At 47.1% G+C, this 26,322-nt stretch overlaps 1 protein-coding gene across 1 annotated transcript in view; it reads left to right on the top strand.

Moving 5' to 3' along the window:
- Nucleotides 1-26,322, top strand: part of LOC115151250 (receptor-type tyrosine-protein phosphatase S-like) — a 394,494-nt gene that overhangs the window by 229,047 nt on the left and 139,125 nt on the right. The window contains exons 6-8 of the mRNA XM_029695206.1: nucleotides 11,848-12,036; nucleotides 14,042-14,050; nucleotides 21,867-21,884. Of these exons, the coding sequence (XP_029551066.1) occupies nucleotides 11,848-12,036; nucleotides 14,042-14,050; nucleotides 21,867-21,884 (216 nt within the window). The remainder of the gene's footprint in view (nucleotides 1-11,847; nucleotides 12,037-14,041; nucleotides 14,051-21,866; nucleotides 21,885-26,322) is intronic.

The raw sequence follows: 26,322 nt of genomic DNA, 5'->3' as shown, positions 1-26,322 counted from the left end.
ATCATGTGACACTTAGATTGCACACAGGTGGACTTTATTTAACTAATGATGTGACTTCTGAATGCATATGCACACACCACTTTTTGAATTTTTTATTTAAAAAATTTGAAACAAGTAATTTTTTTTCATTTCACTTCACCAATTTGGACTGTTTTGTGTATGTCCATTACATGAAATCCAAATAAAAATCAATTTAAATTACAGGTTGTTATGCAACAAAATAGGAAGAATGCCAAGGGGGGTGAATACTTTTGCAAAGCACTGTATATCTGTCCTTCAACACTATATCTCTGGAAGAAACATGGAGCGAAAGACAGACAGAAAGACAAAAAGAGAGGTAGAGCGAGCATCATAAAGAGAGGCAGAGCAAGCATCGTAAAGAGAGGCAGAGCGAGCATCGTAAAGAGAGGCAGAGCGAGCATCGTAAAGAGAGTAGGAGAAAGGAATGGACATGCTCTCCGGCAGGCTTTTCCTATATTACAGCGCTTCGGCTCTAGAGCTCTGCCCCAGCCTGACTGGATTCAGGAGGAGCAGCAGTTAATGTTTAAAGCATCCTCAGCTCTAGCCATGCCCTTCGTCTCTTCCTTCTGGAACCCGCTCGCTCCACCAGGCACTGCAGTTGGCACTGGACCATGCAAAATGAACATCTGTTCCCTGAGCTCGCTGTTTGCCTTTTTCTCCCCGCTCCCTCTACTCCCTCTCCATCAACTTCTCACTGAGATACTTGTTTACGCTAACCGACGCTCATCAGCATCAGGAGATGAGCGGACGGAACGGAACAGACACTCCTTTTCTTTCAGAGCTACTGGATGCTAAATTAGCACTATGTGGTTGGTGGTAATAAGACACAATGTTGACTTCTGTTGAGTTTTTGGTGGATTCTGAACTGGGTTCTGACCTGAACGGGCGTCATGCTGGGTCATTTAAGGAGTTGAAGGGGGATGGTTTGTTTATATGACTGTCCTATTTTTCTTTTTAAATGTACTTCCTTGTTGTTCCTGGCATGTGCACTGTTGATCGAGTGAAAGTTAAACCACTGTCGCCAATTCTTCAGTCGAAGATCGGCATTCCCAGGACTTGATGTTGAAATTGTGGCCTGGATTCTTCACTTTTAACCCTATCAGTTCCGAGACCCCAGCAAAAATCTGATTTCTATTTATCTGACTTTCATGTGTCTGTCTGTCCAGCCTCATAATGAAATGTTGTACCAAGTATCTGCCTGACCAGTCCTTATATTTAGCCTCATAATGAAGTGTTGTACCAAGTATCTGCCTGACCAGTCCTTATATTTAGCCTCATAATGAAGTGTTGTACCAAGTATCTGCCTGACCAGTCCTTATATTTAGCCTCATAATGAAGTGTTGTACCAAGTATCTGCCTGACCAGTCCTTATATTTAGCCTCATAATGAAGTGTTGTACCAAGTATCTGCCTGACCAGTCCTTATATTTAGCCTCATAATGAAGTGTTGTACCAAGTATCTGCCTGACCAGTCCTTATATTTAGCCTCATAATGAAGTGTTGTACCAAGTATCTGCCTGACCAGTCCTTATATTTAGCCTCATAATGAAGTGTTGTACCAAGTATCTGCCTGACCAGTCCTTATATTTAGCTTCATAATGAAGTGCTTTACCATGTTATTTTCAGGACAACTAGGGCTACAAGTAGAACACAAAACAATTTGACATAAACAGTTGTATTCATGAGTTTTATTGACAAATGTCAATACAACAAATAAGGTCCGCCAAAGCACAAACAAAGCAAAATGTATATGAATGCTGTAAGTACATAAATGGTTTGCCCAGTGGGAAATGAATATCCAACTACTCAATGACAACAGTGTGGAGTTTGTGACAGCAACTATGTGAGCTTATTACAGTATTATAGACACTCCATGGATTACCTGTGATCTTCTGTGTAGATCTTCTAGCGACTCTTGTCTAGCTTGTGAGCGTCATAGAGAGATACATGTCACATTTGTTCGTGAGAGTCTCAGCTTTTCATAGAGAGCTAATAGTTTGTAACTCAAACCATTCAGACTCTACAGATGTTTTTTTTGTAGAAGACCCGGCCCAGGGCTCCTTCAGGATCCGCCTTTGTCTCACAAACACCGCTCTAGCTCACTCTCCATTAATCACACAGACTAATGTTGGATACAATTGAAATATATGAATCCAATGATACAACCCAGAAGTCTGTAGCTTAAACACACAATGTTTAATACGGGTTAGAAGTCCGAATTGTGCCGGTATCACGGTGGGACTCATTGGTTTAAAAGGGTCATCCACATGAATATTCCCCTCCTGTATCCTGTCACTCTCACAAAGGCAATGTCCTCTCTTTCCCTCTGGCTCATTGTCATTCCAAGCACATCCTCGCACGCGTGTCGTGTTTTTAAGCCATTTATTTATTCAACCGTCTCCGATCGTCCTCCCCAGCGAGGGTCCACCCCCCCTATGACCCCCATATTGCCCGCTTGTTGCCTCCACGGCTATTAGCAGCAATAAGCAATTACCAAACCATCAGCCATTTGTCCTTTCCCCATTTATCGCAAAACATGTTTTCATAATTGTTGCTCCCCTCGCAAAAGGTGCCTCCCACCCTGTTATTAGAGGCTTAATTGCGCCAAGCTAATGGCCCTAGAGGACAATGTGGACAATGCCCCCCCCCCCCCCCCCATCGCTCACAATCATCATCTCTTTCATTTTGAAACGATTCAGATGTTTGCGCTGTGTTCGGTTGGGTTGATCAGGGATTCAGACTTCTGCAAGGCGGTGGTTCCATTTCCTTTTGCTTTCTTTGTCGAGGTTCAGTGGGGAGCTCAGAGCCGTAAGCTCAAATCATTGTTGTTTTGGCTCTGGCTGCAAAATGGGCTTAGAGAAGGCTCTCTGGAAAGGCCTCTCTGCTTCAGGTGAATAAAGTCTTCTCACGCAGCTTCGCTGTCCAAGTCCTTCCGCCTCAACTTTGCATAGTTGTACAGAGAATAAATAGGCAGTATTTGGAATTTATTTTGTGTGTTTCATACCATTTTAAGAATTTCGTGTTGACTGGAGGGGTGTCAACAATTGAACAGAAATTCTACCCCTTGAAACACAGATATAAGTAATAAGGCCAATTTTGCAGTAAGTACTTCTGTGTATTTGGCCTGCTAATCGAAGGGATGTTGTTTCATTGGCACAACTGCAGCATTGCGGTGTTTACGGAAAATGAAAGCCCCCTGTTTACGGAAAGTGAGGTGCCCCCTGTTTACGGAAAGTGAGGTGCCCCCTGCCGAATGTGACTTGACTGTTCGACATCATCTCTCAAATGATAGACACTTCCTCTAATGGCCCGGCCTCATCTCCTGTCTCCCCTGGAGTTTGCCTGTCTACCCCGGGCCACTCAGGAACCCGGGCGAGCTGGCGCACTGGGGGAAAACTTCACTGGCTGAAATATATGAACAGTAGAGTAGAGGTTTTTTTCTCTGGATTTTTTTTTTACTGCCTCTCCTGGCAGGCACTGCATGTGTGGTAGCTCCAGTTGTCCACCAACAAGCACTTAAAGAAGAAGGGAAAGAGGTGGCGTGTGTTAGCCAGCTGTGAAATTCTGAAGCTGAGGAACGAAGGTCTGACCAGCTGCTGTGAGAACCCCCTGGGGAACACTACCCCTGGCCCATAGAGCCTTTGACATGAAGGCTGTAGGCTGTCAGTGCTGCTAAGGTTCGGTTGAATGGAGGTTGGTGGGAGAAAAAGACTGGGATTGTGGAAATGTGATGAGAGGTCAAAGTAGGGAAATGTGGAGAACTTTGGCACTTTAGGATCACCCTGTTTTCCTGGAGTCTCATACAATAGAAGTGTTTACTGAAAGCCTGTACTCCTCAGGAAATTACACAAGTCCACATTTAGGCTTCAGCCAGAGACATGCTGCCCAAGAGGCTATAACTGTGGTTGTTATAGGGAGTGGCTCTCGAAAACACTGCTGCTGCTGTTACAGTGCTGGGAACACACTGCTGCTGCTGCTGTTACAGTGCTGGGAACACACTGCTGCTGGGTGCCGTTACAGTGCTGGGAACACACTGCTGCTGCTGCTGTTACAGTGCTGGGAACACACTGCTGATGCTGCTGTTACAGTGCTGGGAACACACTGCTGCTGGGTGCTGTTACAGTGCTGGGAACACACTGCTGCTGGGTGCCGTTACAGTGCTGGGAACACACTGCTGCTGCTGCTGCTGTTACAGTGCTGGAAACACACTGCTGCTGGGTGCCGTTACAGTGCTGGGAACACACTGCTGCTGCTGCTGTTACAGTGCTGGGAACACACTGCTGCTGCTGCTGTTACAGTGCTGGGAACACACTGCTGCTGGGTGCTGTTACAGTGCTGGGAACACACTGCTGCTGCTGCTGTTACAGTGCTGGGAACACACTGCTGCTGGGTGATGTTACAGTGCTGGGAACACACTGCTGCTGCTGCTGTTACAGTGCTGGGAACACACTGCTGCTGCTGCTGTTACAGTGCTGGGAACACACTGCTGCTGGGTGCCGTTACAGTACTGGGAACACACTGCTGCTGGCTGATGTTACAGTGCTGGGAACACACAGCTGCTGGGTGCCGTTACAGTGCTGGGAACACACTGCTGCTTGCTGATGTTACAGTGCTGGGAACACACTGCTGCTGGCTACTGTTACAGTTCTGGGAACACACCGCTGCTGGCTGCTGTTACAGTTCTAGGAACACACTGCTGCTGGCTACTTTTACAGTTCTGGGAACACACCATAGCTGGCTGCCGTTACAGTGCTGGGAACACACTGCTCCTAGCTGCCGTTATAGTGCTGGGAACACACCCCTGCTAGCTGCCGTTACAGTGCTGGGAACACACTGCTACAGTGCGATGAACACACTGCCTGTTGCAAAGCATTACAAGTGTGGCCTAACGAAGGTGTAGACAGGTTTACAGGGATCATTCTGTGTGGAACACTCAGAGCACCGCTTCATATGCCAGAGGAAAGTCATTTTTCCAGTGAGGGAATGATTTTATTGACTAGCCCAATAGTTGTAATGCTCCTGAGGCCACAGACAGTCGATTAGAATGGATGCGTGAACCCCTCTCCTCAAACAGATACACTGTGGCAACCCTGCAGTCGGTATGTTAAAAAAACCTGACCGACAAACTCCTTCAATTGCAATATGGTGCGGTTTTGAACTTTTTTTCTCCATTTTGAGATTTGGATGTAAATTCCGCCCTTGGTCCTGCAATAAGCGTGAAGAATACCAATAGGTACCAATAACCTCTCGTATAGCACACCGACTGTGAAAGTGCAGTGAGCGGGGAGGGAGAGGTTGAGCCCATTATCTACCTGAGATTGGAGTCCGAAGGAGAGCACAACGAAGGCGAAGAGCCCGTGATTAGTTTTCCTACCCCGCTACTTCTGCCACCACCTATCTTTCCCCCACATACCCTCTTCAGCCTCACATAAGCCCACCCCCTCTCTCTCTCTCTCTCGCTCACTTTCTCTCTGTCTCTGTCTCTTTCTTTCTCTCTTTCTTTCTCTGTCTCTCTGTCTCTGTCTCTTTCTTTCTCTCTTTCTTTCTCTGTCTCTCTGTCTCTCTCTCTTTCTCACACACACCGGCCGGCCTGCCTGCCGATTATGTGACTTCAGCTGCCTGGACTGGGAGGGCAGCAAATTAAATTGACCATCTCCCGAGTCCAAACAGATGGGGATGCAGATTAGTTAAATGTCTATTTATTTTAAGGCTAGAGTAATGCTGAGGCTTCTCTTCTATTCCTCCCTCCCTCACTCTCTCTTTCTGTCTCTGCAGCCCCAGCACTCATCCCCCTCCCTCCCTCCATCTCTCTCTTTTCCCTCTTTCTTTCCACACTCTCTGTAATATTAATACACAGCCTTTTCTAAAGCCCCATCACTGGCTGTGGCGAATGGTAATCCGTTAACCTGATTATTCCACAGATGAAATTAGATCATTTTGGAAAGTGAACATGTCAATATAAGTAGTAAGTGCACCGGAATGGAGGTTCACCCATGGCATTTGCTGCAGTCCCAGGCCGTGATGGGGAAACTGTTGTTTTTGGTATGGTAATGAATGGTTCAGTCAAAAGAGCTTTGATGCCAGCCTATCAGAAAGGGTGAAATCATTACACGGACCCAAAATGTCTTTCCCTCTTTCCAATAGCTGCTCTATCAAATTGTACTTTACACCCAATTCACAGGTCCAGGTCAGGAAAAGGGTGAAACTGGGATTCAGTTAGAAACGGGATTCATTTGGGTGTAAAAACTCAGAGGAGATGACCAGCTCAAGTAGGTCGTAGCTCTCAGAAACGAGGAAGGGGACATGACAGCACCCATGGCATGAGTCCACAGACGCGGGTGCTAAGCTAACCGATCAGATTAAAGGCTTTGCATCTGTCGCTTGCGTAATGACATTAAACAGTGCATCACAATTAAAGATAATCACAGATAATGAGCGCCACCAGCAGCATAGCCAAAGACTAGAGAAACAAAGAGGGAAAAGTCTGCTACTGGAGAAGGAGGGTAACCATTGGATATCTGGGTCCTCAGCGATGGTGTAGACAACGGATGTAATCCAACTTTGTGATCATCATCATGACACCATTTTCAGACGCTCATCCTCTGAGGATGGCCAATGTCAGACCGAGCTGCCCAGATGCCAATTTCTCGGCAAGAGTGCCAACACGTAATTGCATGACACTGCCAATTTCAAGCATGAAAATGTTTTCTGAAAGCGACAGGAAACAAAAGCCCTCGATAAATATGGGGGCGACATCCTGGTTTGCATGCTGGGTAATGTATACTTTCAATGTCACCCCTCCCCTGCGAAAGCCAATGTAATTGCTGAGTAATCTGACATATTTTGATTGTAAGGTTTGTTTGAATCCCTCCAATGAAGGATGTTTGTGGAGGGTTGGTTTATTAGCTGTAGCCCTAAAACATGTACAGGCATGCATGGCAGGACAGAGGAGCCGACTCAGGCGGGGGTGTAATTGCTGTCTGTGTAAAAATCCAGTCGCAGCATGAATGACAAATGCTCTGCAACGTGATGATGAGCGGCGCGCGTTCGGAGGCCCTTCTGGCAAATGAAACAATGGCTTTTCAACTGACCGATCGGGTCGCAGCATGGCTGATTTGATTTGCGCCGAAGATTTGTCATTGCGGAGAGCACCAGTGTGCATCGTACACACATATAATCACTGGCAGTCCTAGGACACCCTCAGGGTACAATCAGCCCTCGTCATTGGCTTCTCTCCCTCTCTCCCTCTCTCCTTCTCTCACTCTCTCCTGCTCTCTTTTCTTCCCCTTTTCTCAGGCTGGCTAACTCTGAACTAACGTTCTTTTTTTAAAAGTGTTTTATTTATTCTTGCACGACAGGTTCTATCGACAGTGCTCCCTAAACTGCAGGGGAGATTGTATCAGACACCATTCCTGGGATGCTAATAGAAGGGGGATGGTAATGATAGCATAATTGCACCGTGATTCGTCCACCCCTGCACTTCTTGTTCCCCCGATTGGCCATTCATTCCTTTGCCCACCCTCTGCAACTCCAAGCTCCTCTATGCATCTATTCACTGATTCCTCCATCACTCGCTTGATTTCAATTAAACTCAAATCAAAATGCTCGTCATATTGTTCTTGCGGCTTCATTTACTACTGGGTGTGGTTAAAGGAGTTGCTCTCCCACTTACAGGGTCATTGAGGCAAACGTACCGTGTGGATGTGAAGCGTGGGTAGATGCTCAATGTCACATCTCAGAGGGCCCCCTGGAGAAGTGGGGAACAGCCTGTCCTGCCTCTTGTGGGGGGGAAAAAGCAGGTGTGTCCTGCCGATATAACCGGAGGAGTACCACAACACTTAACGCGTCTAACAAACAGCACATTGATGTCACAGAGGCACAAGTAGAGAGAGAGAGTAAGGGAGACTCACACTGTTCTGTAGCATCATCAAGTGTGGGATGAGATACAGGCTCGCTGCAGCTTTCTACCCTCAGGGGAACCGCAGTACAAAGAGATCATACATCAGCATCCGTTAGTAATCGATGGAGAGGATTCTGCAAATTTATAGTCCTCTCTGCTAGTATCAGCCCTCATGCTTGGTAGCCTATGAGTGGGCCTTACTTTAGAGGCCTGTCTCTCATTCTTTCTCTCTTCCTGTCTGCTCTCTCTTTTCTTCACTCTCTTTTCTTCACCTTGTTCTATGTCTCTCTCTCTCTCTCATTCTCCCTTGGCAGCTGCTTATCCCTGCTCCACTCTTCCCCATGACTCAAACTAAACTGACTGGCCTTATTTCCTCAATCAAGTGGTCTCCAGGCGCCGACATGCCCGCCATGATGTCTGGCGCATGTGAGGTCATTGTCCGTACCCTGAAGATGAGAGATTACTTCTGCTGTACGCTTGGCACTGTCTTTCCCTCACAGCTGGATCAGTGGCCAGAGGGGTCAGGGGATAGGCCCAGATTCTCAATCCCCAACCGTGAGTCACAACTTGGCTCTTCTGAGTAGCGGTCAGGCGTGAGGAAAGCTCCAGAACCCTTGTTAGAAGACTCACAACAGACAGTGGGAGAGTACCCATGCTAATAACACTTAGCATTGGAAGGGCACTGCTAGTTAAGAAGCGCTAACTAGCCCCTTGTTGCTCGATAGCGCTTAATTCGTTCAGCTTGCATGATTAAGTACAGTAATTGCTAAGTTGCCGCAGTGTACAACGACTGAATGGATAATTAGCCTGCAAGTGTTGTATGTTTCCTTCCCTGATCGAAAGTGTGCTGTGGCTAGTGTTACGGTTGTTTCTTATGGAAAGACCAGTGGTGATAGACAGAGCACTCCTTTGGGCACTCCTCTAATCATAGCCGTGTGGGGTTGGGTGTGGTCTGGTGGGGTGGGTTGGGTTGGGTGGGGGTGTGGTCTGGTTGGGTTGGGTGGAGTGGGGTGGAGTGTGGTGGGGTGTGGGTGATGGGGTTGAGTGGGGTTGGGTGTGGGGGTGTTGGGTTGGGTGTGGTGGAGTGGAGTGGAGTGGGGTTGGGTGTGGGGTTGGGTTGGGTGTGGTGGAGTGGGGTTGGGTGTGGTGGAGTGGGGTTAGGTGGGGTTGGGTGTGGTGGTGTGGGGTTGGGTGTGGTGGAGTGGAGTGGGGTTAGGTGTGGTGGGGTGGGGTTGGGTGTGGTGGAGTGGAGTGGGGTTTAGTGGGGTTGGGTGTGGTTGAGTGGGGTGGAGTCGGGTTGGTTGTGGTGGGATGGGGTTGGGTATGGTGGAGTTGGGTTGGGTGGGGTGGGGTGGAGTGGGGTTGGGTATGGTGGAGTTGGGTGTGGTGGGATGGGGTTGGGTGTGGTGTGGTGGAGTTGGGTGGGATGGGGTTGGGTGTGGTGGAGTTGGGTGTGGTGGGGTGGGGTGTGGTGGGGTGTAGTTGGGTGTGGTGGGATGGGGTTGGGTGTGGTGGAGTGGGGTGGGGTTGGGTGTAGTTGGGTGTGGTTGGGTGTGGTGGTGTGTGGTGGGGTAGGGTTGTGTGGAGTGGGGTGGGGTAGGGTGGGATGGGGTAGGGTGGGATGGGGTTGGGTGTGGTGGAGTTGGGTGTGGTGGGGTGGGGTTGGGTGTGGTGGTGTGTGGTGGGGTAGGGTTGTGTGGAGTGGGGTGGGGTAGGGTGGGGTTGGGTGTGGTGTGGTGGAGTTGGGTGTGGTGGAGTTGGGTGTGGTGGGGTGGGGTTGGGTGTAGTGGGGTTGGATTGTGTGGAGTGGGGTGGGGTTAGGTGGGGTAGGGTGGGATGTGGTTGGGTGTAGTGGGGTGGGGTTGGGTGTGGTGGGGTTGAGTTGTGTGGAGTGGGGTGGGGTAGGGTGGGGTTGGGTGTGGTGTGGTGGAGTTGGGTGTGGTGGAGTTGGGTGTGGTGGGGTGGGGTTGGGTGTAGTGGGGTTGGATTGTGTGGAGTGGGGTGGGGTTAGGTGGGGTAGGGTGGGATGTGGTTGGGTGTAGTGGGGTGGGGTTGGGTGTGGTGGGGTTGAGTTGTGTGGAGTGGGATGGAGTAGGGTGGGATGGGGTTGGGTGTGGTGGAGTGGAGTTGGGTGTGGTGGTGTGTGGTGGGGTTGGGTTGTGTGGAGTGGGATGGGGTTGGGTGGGATGGGGTTGGGTTGGGTGGGGTAGGGTGGGGTGGAATGGGGTAGGGTGGGGTGTGGTTGGGTTGGGTGGAGTGGGTTGGGGTGGGATGGGGTTGTGTTGGGTGGAGTGGGTTGGGGTGTGGTGGGGTGGGGTAGGGTGGGGTTGGGTGTGGTGGAGTGGAGTTGGGTGTGGTGGTGTGTGGTGGGGTTGGGTTGTGTGGTGGGATGGGGTTGGGTGTGGTGGGGTTGGGTGTGGTGGAGTGGGCTGGGGTTGGGTGTAGTTGGGTGTGGTTGGGTGTGGTGGTGTGTGGTGGGGTAGGGTTGTGTGGAGTGGGGTGGGGTAGGGTGGGATGGGGTTGGGTGTGGTGGAGTTGGGTGTGGTGGGGTTGGGTGTAGTGGGGTTGGGTTGGGTTGTGTGGAGTGGGGTGGGGTTAGGTGGGGTAGGGTGGGATGGGGTTGGGTGTAGTGGGGTGGGGTTGGGTGTGGTGGGGTTGGGTTGTGTGGAGTGGGATGGGGTAGGGTGGGATGGGGTTGGGTGTGGTGGAGTGGAGTTGGGTGTGGTGGTGTGTGGTGGGGTTGGGTTGTGTGGAGTGGGATGGGGTTGGGTGGGATGGGGTTGGGTTGGGTGGGGTAGGGTGGGGTGGAAATGAGTAGGGTAGGGTGTGGTTGGGTTGGGTGGAGTGGGTTGGGTTGGGGTGGGATGGGGTTGTGTTGGGTGGAGTGGGGTGGGGTGGGGTGTGGTGGTGTGTGGTGGGGTGGGGTAGGGTGGGGTTGGGTGTGGTGGAGTGGAGTTGGGTGTGGTGGTGTGTGGTGGGGTTGGGTTGTGTGGAGTGGGGTAGGGTGGGATGGGGTTGGGTGGGATGGGGTTGGGTTGGGTGGGGTAGGGTGGGGTGGGATGGGGTAGGGTTGGATGGGGTTAGGTTGGGTGGAGTGGAGTGGGGTGTGGTGGTGTGTGGTGGGATGGGTAGGGTGGGGTGGGGTAGGGTTGTGTGGTACATGAGGGGCACAAACTGTTGTTTACGTTTGTTTGAGTACTCACTCACAGGTACCTGAGATTCAGGCGTTATATTTTCAGATTGGTCGGCTTTGTTTGTGTGGGCTGCTGTGTGTCTCCTCCAATTGTTTTAGCCCAGTAAACCCGTTTAGAACGAGGAAGTCGGAGGCAGGTGTCTCTGGTTTGCTTTTTCCCTCCTCGGGTACCAACGTCTCCTGCCCCCCTGGTGCTTGAGGTCGGGACTTCTCAGGACTCAGAGGACTGCTGTTTTCTGGCCTCATCAAGATTATCCTAATCTGCTTTATTGGTTTATCCGAGTTGTCTCTGCGCCCAGCGTAATCTCGAGCTCTAGAGGTGTAGCTGTCTGCTGTTATCTAAACCCAATTCAGATTAGGATATCCGGTTAGAACTAATGGAGTGTGAATGGGTACTGTAAATAACAGGTTACAGTTAGGTCACACAATCATGATATTCAAGGAAGAGAGGATTTCATTTTGAAATATCTCTCATGCAATTTTCTTCCCTATGTGTAAGGAGTGGTATTTGGATTGAGCTGTGTTCGAATGGATATCGTGATCCCTCTTGTGATTCTCATGGAACATTAAAGCAGGACATTCATTCTTGTTTTACCAAGTACCTAAAAGTGTTCTGGTTGTAAAGCACTTATTTAGACTCGCTATGGAGTAGTGCTACTGCAGTAGCAGAGTAACTAGTGAATTAATTTAACCAACACCAATAACCATGTCTTTTTCCTTTCTCCCTTCTACAGAGGACTTGCTCCCGGGAGGATTCCCCAACATAGACATGGGTCCCCAGCTGAAGGTGGTCGAGCGAACCCGGACAGCCACCATGCTCTGTGCTGCCAGTGGCAACCCCGACCCAGAAATCACCTGGTTTAAGGACTTCCTGCCCATAGACCCCAACGCAAGTAACGGGCGAATCAAACAGCTGCGCTCAGGTAAGGAAATTGTGTTCACGCTGTTGCTTAGCTATACATTCAGCTGCCCTGGTTGCTTAGCTATACATTCAGCTGCCCTGGTTGCTTAGCTACACCTTCAGCTGCCCTGGTTGCTTAGCTACACCTTCAGCTGCCCTGGTTGCTTAGCTACACCTTCAGCTGCAACTGGTTGCTTTTTAAATGCAAAAGGGTGAGCGGCCATGATTCCGATTGTGAGTGCTATACCTTAGCCCTAAAACATTATGATTGATACGCGGTGACTGGGTGGATGATTTGGGCTTGATTCTGTTCAGAAGATCTGATCAAGGGCAGGTCAAAAAATATTCAATGGGTCCCAGAAATGTGTAATAGAGAGAAACAGAGCTTGGTATAATTTTCTCCCCCTCAGTACTGTAAGTGTAGGTGTGATCTCGTAGCCCTTGATTAAACCTTAATGAGAGAGAACCAGTGCAGCAAAGTCTTACAATATATATATCATTAAAGTGGTCCCAGGCAACAGGGGGTAGATTTTTTAGGTTGACAATGTGTCACCATCAGAAAAATGCAATACATGCTATTTGATTTGCAGCTGCTAACACTAAATAAATAGTCTGTCTCAACTGAGTTCTTGTCCTAGATGTGGCCCTTGCGAGGCGCACACTAAAACACTTGATTTGTGATAAATATAGAAAATAGCTGTTTTCTAGGACCTTTGGCTCGTAAGAAGTGAGCAAATTACAGCTAAAAATATCCACTTGAAATTCACCAAAATAAATTCCATGGTGGCAAAAAAAAAGGGTTCATTCATTTAGATGATGTCGTACAACTTTCTGAGTGCTCCGTGTCTTGGTGTTACCCGACAGGGGGTTTCTCTGTGGGGGTATCAGGAGCTCACGGAGTGCTTTGGAGATGCTGAGGTTGTGTGCAAAATGCTCTTGACTTCCCTATCTGAGGACAGCAGTCCCCCATGAGGGATTCCTATGAAGCTGAGTTTTTCTTCCACTTATGTTAATGTCTAGAGTCTAGAGCTGGTTTTAACACTCGTTCAGCTTCATCCTGTGCAGTGACGGTAGGAGGGAAGACTCATTGGGCTTCGTTTATAGATTGTACGGACAAACATGCATACTGAAGCATGATTAGGCTTGACATATCCTGAGATGTATGTGTGTTTTGCTTGTTGCTGTTGTTGTTATTCATCTGTGAAGCTCGAAGAGTTACAGAGAAAGCTGGTTGGGTTGTTACTGGATTTTCTCCTGCTTTCTCCTGTCTGATATTGTACGTGTCTACCCCCCGTTTGCGTCTCTCACCTGTCTCTCTGTTCCAAAATGTCTTTAGTTTTTCGCTGTGTCTGCACTTTTTTACACTCATAGCGGATTGCCTCGCTGTGTCTCTGTCTGTTGTCTGTCTGTCCGTCGAGATGCTGTTGTCACTGAATGCACATCATGCAGATGTCAACAACCTCTATCTGAACAAAGTTCTCAGTTCATACCACTAAACAATAACAATAACAAAATGGAACTAAAGCCAAATAACTCATTCTCTAACCTGAAGTTGAACACTATTTAATAATTAAAGTGTTTTTTTCCAATTTTCTAAACATTTCTAAATACTTTGGTAAATACTTTGCCCCTGATATGCATCCTAGATGTTTTACCCCTTGGTACAATGAATAAAGCATTTGGCAAAGTGTGTTTTGAAAAGTAGCATCCCCAAGTAATAAAGCCAGTATTTGAAATAAATAAGATTTTTTTTAAATGATCGCAAACTTGCCAGAGTTCTACACACAAGTCAAGAAGTGGTACATGTACTTAATGCTAACCTTTTGCTGCCTGAACGCCTGTGTGAAATATTACATTTTTGTGTGAAAAATGTCATGTAATAATCACATTCTGGGGTCATAAAGATCAACCTTAACAGTGTCGTTCCAGCACTCTAGGTGGTACTGCTAGCAGCACCTGAACCCTAAAATTAATTGTTCTGTTTTTCCTTCTTTCTATTTGTTTTTCTGTTCCATTATGATTTTCAGAAGCCTTTGGTAAGTGTCTTACTAAGTCCACAACCATCCCCATTGTCCCCGAAGCAGATGGCATTTTAACTACTTTTAAAATGCATGCCCCACATCCTCTCTCCCACGTCCTTCCTCCCTCTCTTCTTCTCTCTGTCCCTTTCCTACCCTTCCTTTTTTACTTGTATCTTTTCCCACCCACTATGTGAACCATCTTTGGCTCCCAGATTCAAGTAGAAAGGTGAAACAAGGATAGGAACCTGAGATGTGTGGTGTGTGTGTTCAACACACCTCTCATCCACTAATTGGACAATATGATGAGTATACTAGTATTAATAGGATGAGTATACTAGTATTAATAGGATGAGTATACTAGTATTAATAAGATGAGTATACTAGTATTAATAAGATGAGTATACTAGTATTAATAGGATGAGTATACTAGTATTAATAAGATGAGTATACTAGTATTAATAAGATGAGTATACCAGTATTAATAAGATGAGTATACTAGTATTAATAAGATGAGTATACTAGTATTAATAGGATGAGTATACTAGTATTAATAAGATGAGTATACTAGTATTAATAGGATGAGTATACTAGTATTAATAAGATGAGTATACTAGTATTAATTAGATGAGTATACTGGTATTAATTAGATGAGTATACTGGTATTAATTAGATGAGTGTACTAGTATTAATTAGATGAGTATACTGGTATTAATTGGATGAGTATACTAGTATTAATAAGATGAGTATACTAGTATTAATAAGATGAGTATACTAGTATTAATAAGATGAGTGTACCAGTATTAATAAGATGAGTATACTGGTATTAATAAGATGAGTGTACCAGTATTAATTAGATGAGTATACTGGTATTAATTGGATGAGTATACTAGTATTAATTAGATGAGTATACTAGTATTAATAAGATGAGTATACTAGTATTAATAAGATGAGTGTACCAGTATTAATAAGATGAGTATACTGGTATTAATAAGATGAGTGTACCAGTATTAATTAGACGAGTATAGTAGTATGAATTGGATGAGTATACTAGTATTAATAAGATGAGTGTACTAGTATTAATAAGATGAGTATACTACAGTCGTGGCCAAAAGAATGACACAAATATACATTTTCACAAAGTTTGCTGCTTCATTGTTTTTAGATATTTTTGTCAGATGTTACTATGGAATACTGAAGTATAATTACAAGCATTTCATAAGTATCAAAGGCTTTTATTGACAATTACATGAAGTTGATGCAGAGTCAATATTTGCAGTGTTGACCCTTCTTTTTCAAGACCTCTGCAATCCGCCCTGGCATCCTGTCAATTAACATCTGGGCCACATCCTGACTGATGGCCGCCCATTCTTGCATAATCAATGCTTGGAGTTTGTCAGAATTTGTGGGTTTTTGTTTGTTTGGGGATTGACCACAAGTTCTCAATGAGATTAAGGTCTGGGGAGTTTCCTGGCCAGGGACCCAAAATATCGATGTTTTGTTCCCTGAGCCACTTAGTTATCACTTTTGCCTTATGGCAAGGTGCTCCATCATGCTGGAAAAGGCATTGTTCATCACCAAACGGTTCCTGGAAGGGTGGTGAGAAGTTTCTCTCGGAGGATGTGTTGGAACCATTCTTTATTCATGGCTGTGTTCTTAGGCAAAATTGTGAGTGAGCCCACTCCCTTGGCTAAGAAGCAACCCCACACATGAGTGGTCTCAGGATGCTTTACTGTTGGCATGACACAGGACTGATGGTAGCGCTCACCTTGTCTTCTCCGGACAAGCATTTTTCCAGATGCCCCAAACAATCGGAAAGGGGATTCATCAGAGAAAATGACTTTACCCCAGTCTTCAGCAGTCCAATCCCTGTACCTTTTGCAGAATATCAGTCTGTCCCTGAGGTTTTTCCTGGAGAGAAGTGGCTTCTTTGCTGCCCTTCTTGACACCAGGCCATCCTCCAAAAGTCTTTGCCTCACTGTGCGTGCAGATGCACTCACACCTGCCTTTTGCCATTCCTGAGCTAGCTCTGTATTGGTGGTGCTCCGATCCCGCAGCTGAATCCAATTTAGGAGACGGTCCTGGCGCTTGCTGGACTTTATGGGGCACCCTGAAGCCTTCTTCACAACAATTGACACGCTCTCCTTGAAGTTCTTGATGATCCGATAAATGGTTGATTTAGGTGCAATCTACTGGCAGCAATATCCTTGCCTGTGAAGCCCTTTTTTGTGCAAAGGAATGATGACGGCACGTGTTTCCTTGCAGATAACCATGATTGACAGAGGAAGAACAATGATTCCAAGCACCACCCTCCTTTTGAGGCTTCCAGTCTGTTATTCGAACTCAATCAGCATGACAGAGTGATCTCCAGCCTTGTCCTCGTCAACACTCACACCTGTGTTAACGAGAGAATCACTGGCATGATGTCAGCTGGTCCTTTTGTGGCAGGGCTGAAATGCAGTGGAAATGTTTTTGGGGGATTCAGATAATTTGCATGGCATAGAGGGACTTTGCAATTAATTGCAATTCATCTGATCACTCTTCATAACATTCTGGAATATATGCAAATTGCCATCATACAAACTGAGGCAGCAGACTTTGTGAAAATACATTTTTGTGTCATTCTCAAAACTTTTGTATTAATAAGATAAGTGTACCAGTATTGATAAGATGAGTATACTAGTATTAATTAGATGAGTGTACTCGTATTAATAGGATGAGTGTACTAGTATTAATTAGATGAGTATACTAGTATTAATAGGATGAGTGTACTAGTATTAATAGGATGAGTGTACTAGTATTAATAGGATGAGTGTACTAGTATTAATAGGATGAGTGTACTAGTATTAATTAGATGAGTATACTAGTATTAATAGGATGAGTGTACTAGTATTAATTAGATGAGTATACTAGTATTAATCAGAAGAAGGTTACCTAGAAACCCTGAAGTTTATAAACAGACAAATATGACCTTTACCCCCCCACACACACACAGTGAACCTCTCATGGCCACACATGAGAAAGCACACAGGCGAGGGCTTCAATGACCCTGAGAATTTGCACAAAAACAAGCCTTCATTCCATAAAGGCAGGAAGGTGTAGTGGTGACGGGGTGAACTGGAGTTGTTTCCAGGTTTTGGGGGGCGCTGCAGGAGAGTTGTGTGGCTGAACCCTCCAGCCCCACGCTGTGGCCAGCTCAACCTTCCCTCCTTAGCCAAATGTTTTCTCAAGAAAAACTTTTCCTGCTGCCCAATGCTCCCCCACTGTCTAACAAAACTCCAACTAAAGCTTTGTTGCCCTTTCCAAGTGTTATGGATCGGGTCTACATTTTTGTAAACATTTTTTTACCACATTTCCACACTTCAGATTTTATCTGAGGCCGGCTTTTTGAGCCTATCTGTTATAATTTGCGGTATTGAAAACATTCAAATTCATGCCTTTAGTTGTCTGTGAGAGAAACAAGTCTTCTTTGCCTCTTTTGTTTTTAAATATGAAGGTCTATAATAGCTATGTTAGCTGCGAAGACGGCTAGCTGTTGTTACTGGAGATCCCAGTCTACCAGCAAGCCTCATTTACGCTGTTGAGAAAAAGGCCTGCCGCGCTCGAACCCCCTCAGCTGCCATCATTTCCAGTTGAGCAGCTGAACGCTTATTTTCTTTAATCTCCCCTTTCCAAAAGGAACGGAGCAGACCTGCTCAAGGTTGAATAAATACTTCAAAATTGTTTCTCTCTTTGGGTGTGGGGGGGGGGTCTTTGTTTAGTTTGGTTGAATTGATTTCCTCTACTTAGTACCCCATGCCTCTTTCTGTTTGTTTGAAGCATTAATTCGTTTTGGTGTCAGACATCTCTGAGTCAGTCATATGTGGGAACTTACCAAGGTGTGTGTAAATCACTCTGGACACTCCCGGCAGTACCCTTGGAGACTTTAAACGTTGAGGAAGAAATATGGACAAGTTGCTGTGGTGGTTAAACTTCCTGAATAGGGGCTATGTTTTTTTTGGTTTTTTTTGCCTGTTGTTGGCTGTTGCTGTGGCACTTGATTTAACTGGAGGGGGGACGGCTTTCTCCTACACCCCTTCCTCACAAACACACACTACCATCCCAGTACCATACACACATGCTGGTGTGTTTACCATGTACACCTTAACAATGTGGCTTTTTAGCCACACAAAACATACAAACAACACAAAAAGCCCTTCATTTGGACGCGGCTCGTGTACTGTTGAGCCTCTGGAGACAGTGCTGGTGCTGGCTGGATGGATGTGCCAGGTCCATACTGACTGCTGTGCTGATATTTACGTGTAGACTCCCCGAGGTGAGCTCCTTTTGGAGGTGTGGAAGAGGACTGACATTTCTCTCCTGTCCCCATGGCTCCCGACCCCAGGCCCTCGCTGCCCTTGTCAGGCTGAGCAGATTATCAAGAGAGAAGGGAGAGAACAATAAAAACTGGTAGAGAGAGGGGAGGTGGGATGCATACATATTCATAAAGAATGAGGTCTTTATTTGGTCTCTTTTTATATTAGGTTTGGAATATGACCCAAATCTTTCTCAAGATACTGGATGATTTGGCACTCCACATGAGCTGTGTGCATTTTTGTACACACACACACACACACACACACACACACACACACACACACACACATGCTCAGAAACACATGTGCATACACCCAGCACAGATACACTGAACATCACAGAGGTGGGGGCAGGGGTAGAGCAGCAAGAGACGGCCTGATTCAGATGGACAGATGTGTTTTAACATCCAGGGGGCCAGGAGCTCAGATAGGTCTCTATGGAAACGAGAAGGTCATCCAGACATCCGAGAGGGTCAAACCCTGGCACTTGGCCTAACCCCCCCCCCCCCCCCCACCACCACCCCCACCCCCACCTCCCTCCATCTCCAACCCAGATGGACTCGGTCTCTGGCCAGATTGGCATAGCCTCTGGACAGCTAGCCGCATCCACAACCACACGTTCAACCACATGTAGAAGGATTTCATACACAAGGTTGGGGGCATTATGCAGCGTCAATGATGCCACACTGCTGGCAGAAGGTCTTTGGCCGTGGAGGTACATTTGGGTCACTCCCACCATAAGCTGATTAAGCCACAGTTCACCGGAGCTTAAAATCAGAGTTTATGACTTGCGTGTGTATACTGTAATAAGGCAGGTGGATCTGAACCAGTGCTACACATGGTGATTTTCATCATCCTTAGTGGTTAACGTTGACCCGAGCCATTCAGTGTTCAATTTACATAGAGTGGCATTGTTAGTCAATTGAGCCCTGCATTTAAGGATTTTTCCTCATTTTCAGAGGGCATTCCTTCGCTTAAGCTCTGAGAGAAGGATGAAACCTACAGTTTTAATTTGTCTTCCTGTTCCTTTCCTGTTCCCTTCCTGTTCCCTTCCTGTTCTCTTCCTGGTCCCTTCCTGTTCCCTTCCTGTTCTCTTCCTGGTCCCTTCCTGTTCCTTTCCTGTTCCCTTCCTGTTCTCTTCCTGGTCCTTTCCTGTTCCCTTCCTGTTCCCTTCCTGTTCTCTTCCTGGTCCTTTCCTGTTCCCTTCCTGTTCCCTTCCTGTTCTCTTCCTGGTCCTTTCCTGTTCCCTTCCTGTTCCCTTCCTGTTCTCTTCCTGGTCCCTTCCTGGTCCCTTCCTGGTCCCTTCCTGGTCCCTTCCTGTTCCCTTCCTGGTCTCTTCCTGTTCTCTTCCTGGTCCTTTCCTGTTCCCTTCCTGTTCTCTTCCTGGTCCCTTCCTGGTCCTTTCCTGTTCCCTTCCTGTTCTCTTCCTGGTCCTTTCCTGGTCCCTTCCTGGTCCCTTCCTGTTCTCTTCCTGTTCCCTTCCTGTTCCTTTGCTTTCATTGTTTTCTATAAATGATCATGAAGTTTTGATGGTTTCTTTCACTATTCAAAATGTCTTCTTCTCTTCTTCCCTCGAACCAATCGCTTTGAACTTCTCAACTCCTCATTTTCCACACACTAAATCTTCCTCCCTATCCCCTCTTTTTAATACTCAGGATCCACAAACCTGCTTTATTAACCTTAACCTAACCTTAACCTAACCTAACCTTAACCTAACCTAACCTCATCTAACCTAACCCCACCTAACCAAACCTTAACTAGTAACTCCTTACTCCTAACTAAAATTCTGACTTCAGAGAACAAATAAACCCACAAGCTTCTTGCTGCCCTTGAATTCCAACTCTAACAACTGAACAGTCCCAAACCCTGTTCCCCTTTCTGTGTGATTGGATATCTCTGATATGAGCATTTAAAAAGGATGCCATGTGTTGCAGGTTAGCCATGGTATCCATATTTCTAGGGATGTAACATCCATGGAGATTCAAAAAACCAGTCAAAACATCTAAGCTCAACACTCACACCTCCCCACTGCTGGAAAAACAAAGAAGCACTCTGAACCCAGAGGAGGAAGAGCAGCCCTAGAACATAATCCATTATAAATCACATCTTCAGTTCCAACATGGCTTACACACGTAGGTTCTCTGTACTGCTATGAAAGACAGGGGTTTGTGTCTGTGATTGTAGCTCCCTGCAGTCACACTGGTACACAGGTCAGGGATGTAGAGTCATTCACAACAGGCTGCATTAACCTTTAACCCCTTCTTGCGTTGTGTACCGCGGGCCCCGGCACTAAGTAGGGCACCTCCGCTGGGCTGGCGCCACCCTGGTGGCGCTCTCAGGGGGAAGCCCAGGGCAGAGCACTGTCAGTTTGCTATTCTGACTCAGAGTGGGAGGGAGGGAGAAAGAGAGAGCAAGAGTGGCACAAAGTAGAGCAAGAGAGACACAGACAACAGGAGGAGCATCAGAGAGGCACAGACAACAGGAGGAGCATCAGAGAGGCACAGACAACAGGAGGGGCATCAGAGAGGCACAGACAACAGGAGGGGCATCAGAGAGGCACAGACAACAGGAGGGGCATCAGAGAGGGCAAGAGTGTGAGAGGAAAAGTAGAGAGGCTGAGTGAAAACGAGAGCAAAATTGTTGAGTAAAATTACATACAATGGCAGAGACTTAGAGGAATAGTGAGAGGGTATGAAAGAAAATGAATAACATACTAGGAGGTTGACCCTCTTCCCACTCAAGTCCCCATTTCAGGGGGACCTAGGTTTGGTAGAAACTCAGGAGAGCCACACTACCCCCAATTAGGTGCCATCCACATGCCTTTTATAGTGCCTCTGGCCAGCCTCTCTGCTACAGAGTCCTGGTAGTCTGGTACCAGGGCTGTCAACTGTTTGGCTTCCCAGACCACAAGGTCACTTGGCTGGGAAAGGGCTATGTGATCTTAGCAGGCACATTGACTTAGGTCCAATCCTCTTTTGACTCCCCTTATCAGTGTTAATAGTGGCAATGATAAAACATACACTCCAAGACCCCAAGCCTCTCTCCGAGCTCAGACGCTGCTTTGTGTTCACGCCTTAATATGGATGAGGAGGAGAGAGGGAGGGGGGAAGGAGGAGAGAGGGAGAGGAGGAGAGGAGAGGAGGAGAGGAGGAGGAGAGAGGGAGAGGAGGAGAGAGGGGGAGGAGGAGAGAGGGAGAGGAGGAGAGGAGGAGAGAGAAAGGAAGTGAGAGGAGGAGAAGAGAGGGCGAGGAGGAGAGAAGGGTACAAGAGTGTGCCCACCATACCAACTTTCTGTTCCTTTGTGAGACCAGCAGTGGGAGGTCTTTCAAGTCCCATTGAATAAGTTCCGTTGATAAGAAACTCTAAAACACTTTGATCATGACGGCCAATTAGCAAGGAACTGGTTGATTCACAAAAACAAATAACTCCTACTAACGTTAATCTTGAACTAAACTGTTGTTTTGTATCTCTTCTTCCAGAGGGTACCCCCATCCGAGGTAAGACTATAACTAACAACACAACTGAACCTTGACCTCTAATCTAACCAGATTGAATCCATTCTTATTCAAATGAAGTGACTAAACTGAGCTAGCTCCTTCTCCAAAACAAATCAAGACTTTTCTATTACCAGCGAACGGTCCTCTTTTTGTCCTCTGTGTCTTTATCTACGTGTGTGTATTTGTTTTTTTTTCTTCCTATTTTGTGTTTCATTCCATCCTTGCCGTGCAATTGTTTAATGTGTGTGTGTGCGTGTATGTGTGTTTTGTGTTTGTTTACCTCTTGAATGTGAGAATTACCGGAAAAATTGCAATTTGGTGGAGCGATGGGTGATTAACAGGAGGAAAATGGTGGTTGGAGGGTTATTAGGGATGATTGGGGTTATTAGGGATGGTTGGGGGTTATTAGGGATGGTTGGGGGGTTATTAGGGATGGTTGGGGGGTTATTAGGGATGGTTGGGGGTTATTAGGGGTGGTTGGGGGAGAAGGATGGTGGTTGGGGGAGAAGGATGGTGGTTGGGGGGAGAAGGATGGGGGTTGGAGGAGAAGGTTGGTGGTTGGGGGTTATTAGGGGTGGTTGGGGGAGAAGGATGGTGGTTGGGGGTTATTAGGGATGGTTGGGGGGAGAAGGATGGTGGTTTGGGGTTATTAGGGGTGGTTGGGGTTATTAAGGGTGGTTTAAGGGTGGTTGGGGTTATTAGGGGTGGTTGGGGGGAGAAGGATGGTGGTTGGGGGTTATTAGGGCTGGTTGGGGGAGAAGGATGGTGGTTGGGGGAGAAGGATGGTGGTTGGGGGTTATTAGGGGTGGTTTAAGGGTGGTTGGGTGTTATTAGGGGTGGTTGAGGGTATTAGTGGTGGTTTAAGGGTGGTTGGGGGGTTATTAGGGGTGGTTTAAGGGTGGTTTAGGGTTATATGGGGTGGTTGGGGTTATTAGGGGTGGTTTAAGGGTGGTTGGGGGTTATTAGGGGTAGTTTGGGGGTTATTGGGGGTGGCTTGGTGGTTATTAGGGGTGGTTTAAGGGTGGTTGGGGGTTATTGGGGGGGTTGGGGTTATTAGCGGTGGTTTAAGGGTGGTGGAGGGTTATTAGGGGGGGTTGGGGTTATTAGCGGTGGTTTAAGGGTGGTGGAGGGTTATTAGGGGTGGTTGGGGTATTAGGGGTGGTTTAAGGGTGGTTGGGGGGTTGTTAGGGGTGGTTGGGGGTATTAGGGGTGGTTTAAGGGTGGTTGGGGTTATTGGGGGTGGTTGGGGGTTATTAAGGGTGGTTGGGGGTTATTGGGGGTGGTTGGGGGTTATTAGGGGTGGTTGGGGGTATTAGGGGTGGTTTAAGGGTGGTTGGGGTTATTGGGGGTGGTTGGGGGTTTTTAAGGGTGGTTGGGGTTATTGGGGGTGGTTTATGGTTATTAAGGGTGGTTGGGGGTTATGGGGTGGTTGGGGGTTATTAGCGGTGGTTTAAGAGTGGTTGGGAGTTATTAGGCGTGGTTGGGGGTTATTAAGGGTGGTTGGGGGTTATTAGGGGTGGTTTAAGGGTGGTTGGGGGTTATTAGGGGTGGTTGGGGGTATTAGCGGTGGTTTAAGGGTGGTTGGGAGTTATTAGGGGTGGTTGGGGGTATTATGGGTGGTTTAAGGGTGGTTGGGGGTTATTAGGGGTGGTTGGGGGTATTAGCGGTGGTTTAAGGGTGGTTGGGAGTTATTAGGGGTGGTTGGGGGTATTAGCGGTGGTTTAAGGGTGGTTGGGGGTTATTGGGGTGGTTAGGGGTATTAGCGGTGGTTTAAGGGTGGTTCGGAGTTATTAGGGGTAGTTGGGGGTATTAGGGGTGGTTTAAGGGTGGTTGGGGGTTATTAGGGGTGGTTGGGGGTATTAGGGGTGGTTTAAGGGTGATTGGGGGTTATTGGGGGTGGTTGGGGGTTATTAAGGGTGGTTGGGGGTTATTAGGGGTGGTTTAAGGGTGGTTGGGGGTTATTAAGGGTGGTTGGGGGTTATTAGGGGTGGTTTAAGGGTGATTGGGGGTTATTGGGGGTGGTTGAGGGTTATTAGGGGTGGTTTAAGGGTGATTGGGGGTTATTAGGGGTGGTTGGGGGTTATTAAGGGTGGTTGGGGGTTATTAGGGGTGGTTTAAGGGTGGTTGGGAGTTATTAGGGGTGGTTGGGGATTATTAGGGGTGATTGGGGGTATTAGGGGTGGTTTGTTTGCTTTTGACTCTGACATTTCAAATGTTTGGAGATGTTGAGGTGAGTTTTGCAGGGATATTTGTTCATCTCGCCAGGTTAATGAATGCTGGGTAAACTGTTCAGCCGCACCCCTCCCCCCTATGTCAGCCCTTATATCCTTTCCCGTTGCTATGACCACATTATGTATATTAATGTTCAGCCTCTCCTCGACCTCCTAATGAGTCGTGGCAGGAGACACTCCCAGAATGTCGTAAAAAACGTGCATAAATTACATTTGATTTCCTTCCCCAGTTGCTGCAGTGTGACGTGGTCTAGAACGGAAATAGGCGATGGGTGTCTCTAAAATGGCTGTGGCCACTGCATTAAACAGCATACAATATGTATTTTCCAAACCAAATGATAGACTATAAGGGAGAGGATGTCACAGTTGAATGTAACACAGGAAATTATGGGAAATGATTGCTAGCACGGCGGAATGTTCCTCCCATCTCTCTTCTCGATAATCTAGCTTGGGCACAATTGATGCAATTTCTCACAAAGGTTGATATTTTTACTGTGTTGTTTTAAAGTAATCTTTACTGTGTTTGTAATGAAATTGCTTTCTTTACAGGGATAAGCAGGTAGGTAAACATCCCATTTCTCTGTCAGTATTTCACCTCATATTTTGGGGGATTGAGCCAATAGTGGTAGGCAGGAATGGGTGGTCAGGATGTTATTATGACCAACTAGTTCATGTTTCTGTTTGTTTCCTTACGTTTTAGCTCTATAATTCTGATGCTAGTATTCAGCAGTTAAATATATTTCTCTGCCATATCTTTTCATTGACATACATGAGAGAACCAATAGACATTAAACAAAATGCAACTACTCCACATTCCATGAAGAAGAAATCCTTGAACCACGCAAACAGAGCCTTACCCGTAAACCAGCGAAGAACCATGCTCATAATGTCTGGCATAAAAAGGTCCCCCATAAATCAAATGCGGTGAACAAAAGTGAGCGTGACTTATGAACTTTTTCATTTCCATAATGAGATCAGCGATCCACGACAGAGATTTCCCCTCACTACCGGAGTTCTACTGGCAGCTCCACCACAACTGCCAGAGGTGATTTATAGGGACACAGGTGGTTTGTGGGATATCAAAGCAAAAGGGTGGTGGGAACTAGGCTGAACCAAAAGGAGTGGGAGGAGGAGGGGCGATGGACTGTACCACCTGTTTTGAGGTTTAAGAAGGGGTGATCTCTGGATGTCAGCTCCACAGACACTAATGTCCCTCTAAGCCACAACAGAGGTGGCTTGTTTCATGTGATTTACCGCTTTGTGTATTGAAAGGGTTAAAAAGCAAAACAAGCTCAAACTGTGACAAAACTACTGTTCGCACAACTGTCGCCATGCAAGAGTGCCTGTGAGAACTGGCCTGTATGAAAACAGTGAACTCCCTACCTGAGAACTGGCCTGTAGGAAGGCAGTGAACTCCCTACCTGAGAACTGGCCTGTAGGAAGGTAGTGGACTCCCTACCTGAGAACTGGCCTGTATGAAGACAGTGGACTCCCTACCTGAGAACTGGTCTGTATGAAGGCAGTGGACTCCCTACCTGAGAACTGGCCTGTATGAAGACAGTGGACTCCCTACCTGAGAACTGGTCTGTATGAAGGTAGTGGACTCCCTACCTGAGAACTGGCCTGTATGAAGACAGTGGACTCCCTACCTGAGAACTGGTCTGTATGAAGGCAGTGGACTCCCTACCTGAGAACTGGTCTGTATGAAGGTAGTGGACTCTATACCTGAGAACTGGTCTGTATGAAGGCAGTGGACTCCCTACCTGAGAACTGGTCTGTAGGAAGGTAGTGAACTCCCTACCTGAGAACTGGCCTGTGTGAAGGTAGTGAACTCTATACCTGAGAACTGGTCTGTATGAAGGCAGTGGACTCCCTACCTGAGAACTGGTCTGTATGAAGGCAGTGGACTCCCTACCTGAGAACTGGTCTGTATGAAGGCAGTGGACTCCCTACCTGAGAACTGGTCTGTATGAAGGTAGTGGACTCTATACCTGAGAACTGGTCTGTATGAAGACAGTGGACTCCCTACCTGAGAACTGGTCTGTATGAAGGCAGTGGACTCCCTACCTGAGAACTGGTCTGTATGAAGACAGTGGACTCCCTACCTGAGAACTGGTCTGTATGAAGGTAGTTGACTCCCTCCCTGAGAACTGGTCTGTATGAAGGCAGTGGACTCCCTACCTGAGAACTGGTCTGTATGAAGGCAG

The sequence above is a fragment of the Salmo trutta genome, chromosome 17 (genome assembly GCF_901001165.1).
Source record: "Salmo trutta chromosome 17, fSalTru1.1, whole genome shotgun sequence".
In the NCBI taxonomy this organism is placed as follows: domain Eukaryota; kingdom Metazoa; phylum Chordata; class Actinopteri; order Salmoniformes; family Salmonidae; genus Salmo; species Salmo trutta.
Note: the sequence above shows the minus strand (reverse complement) of the source record. Positions and strands in the feature narration are given on the sequence as shown.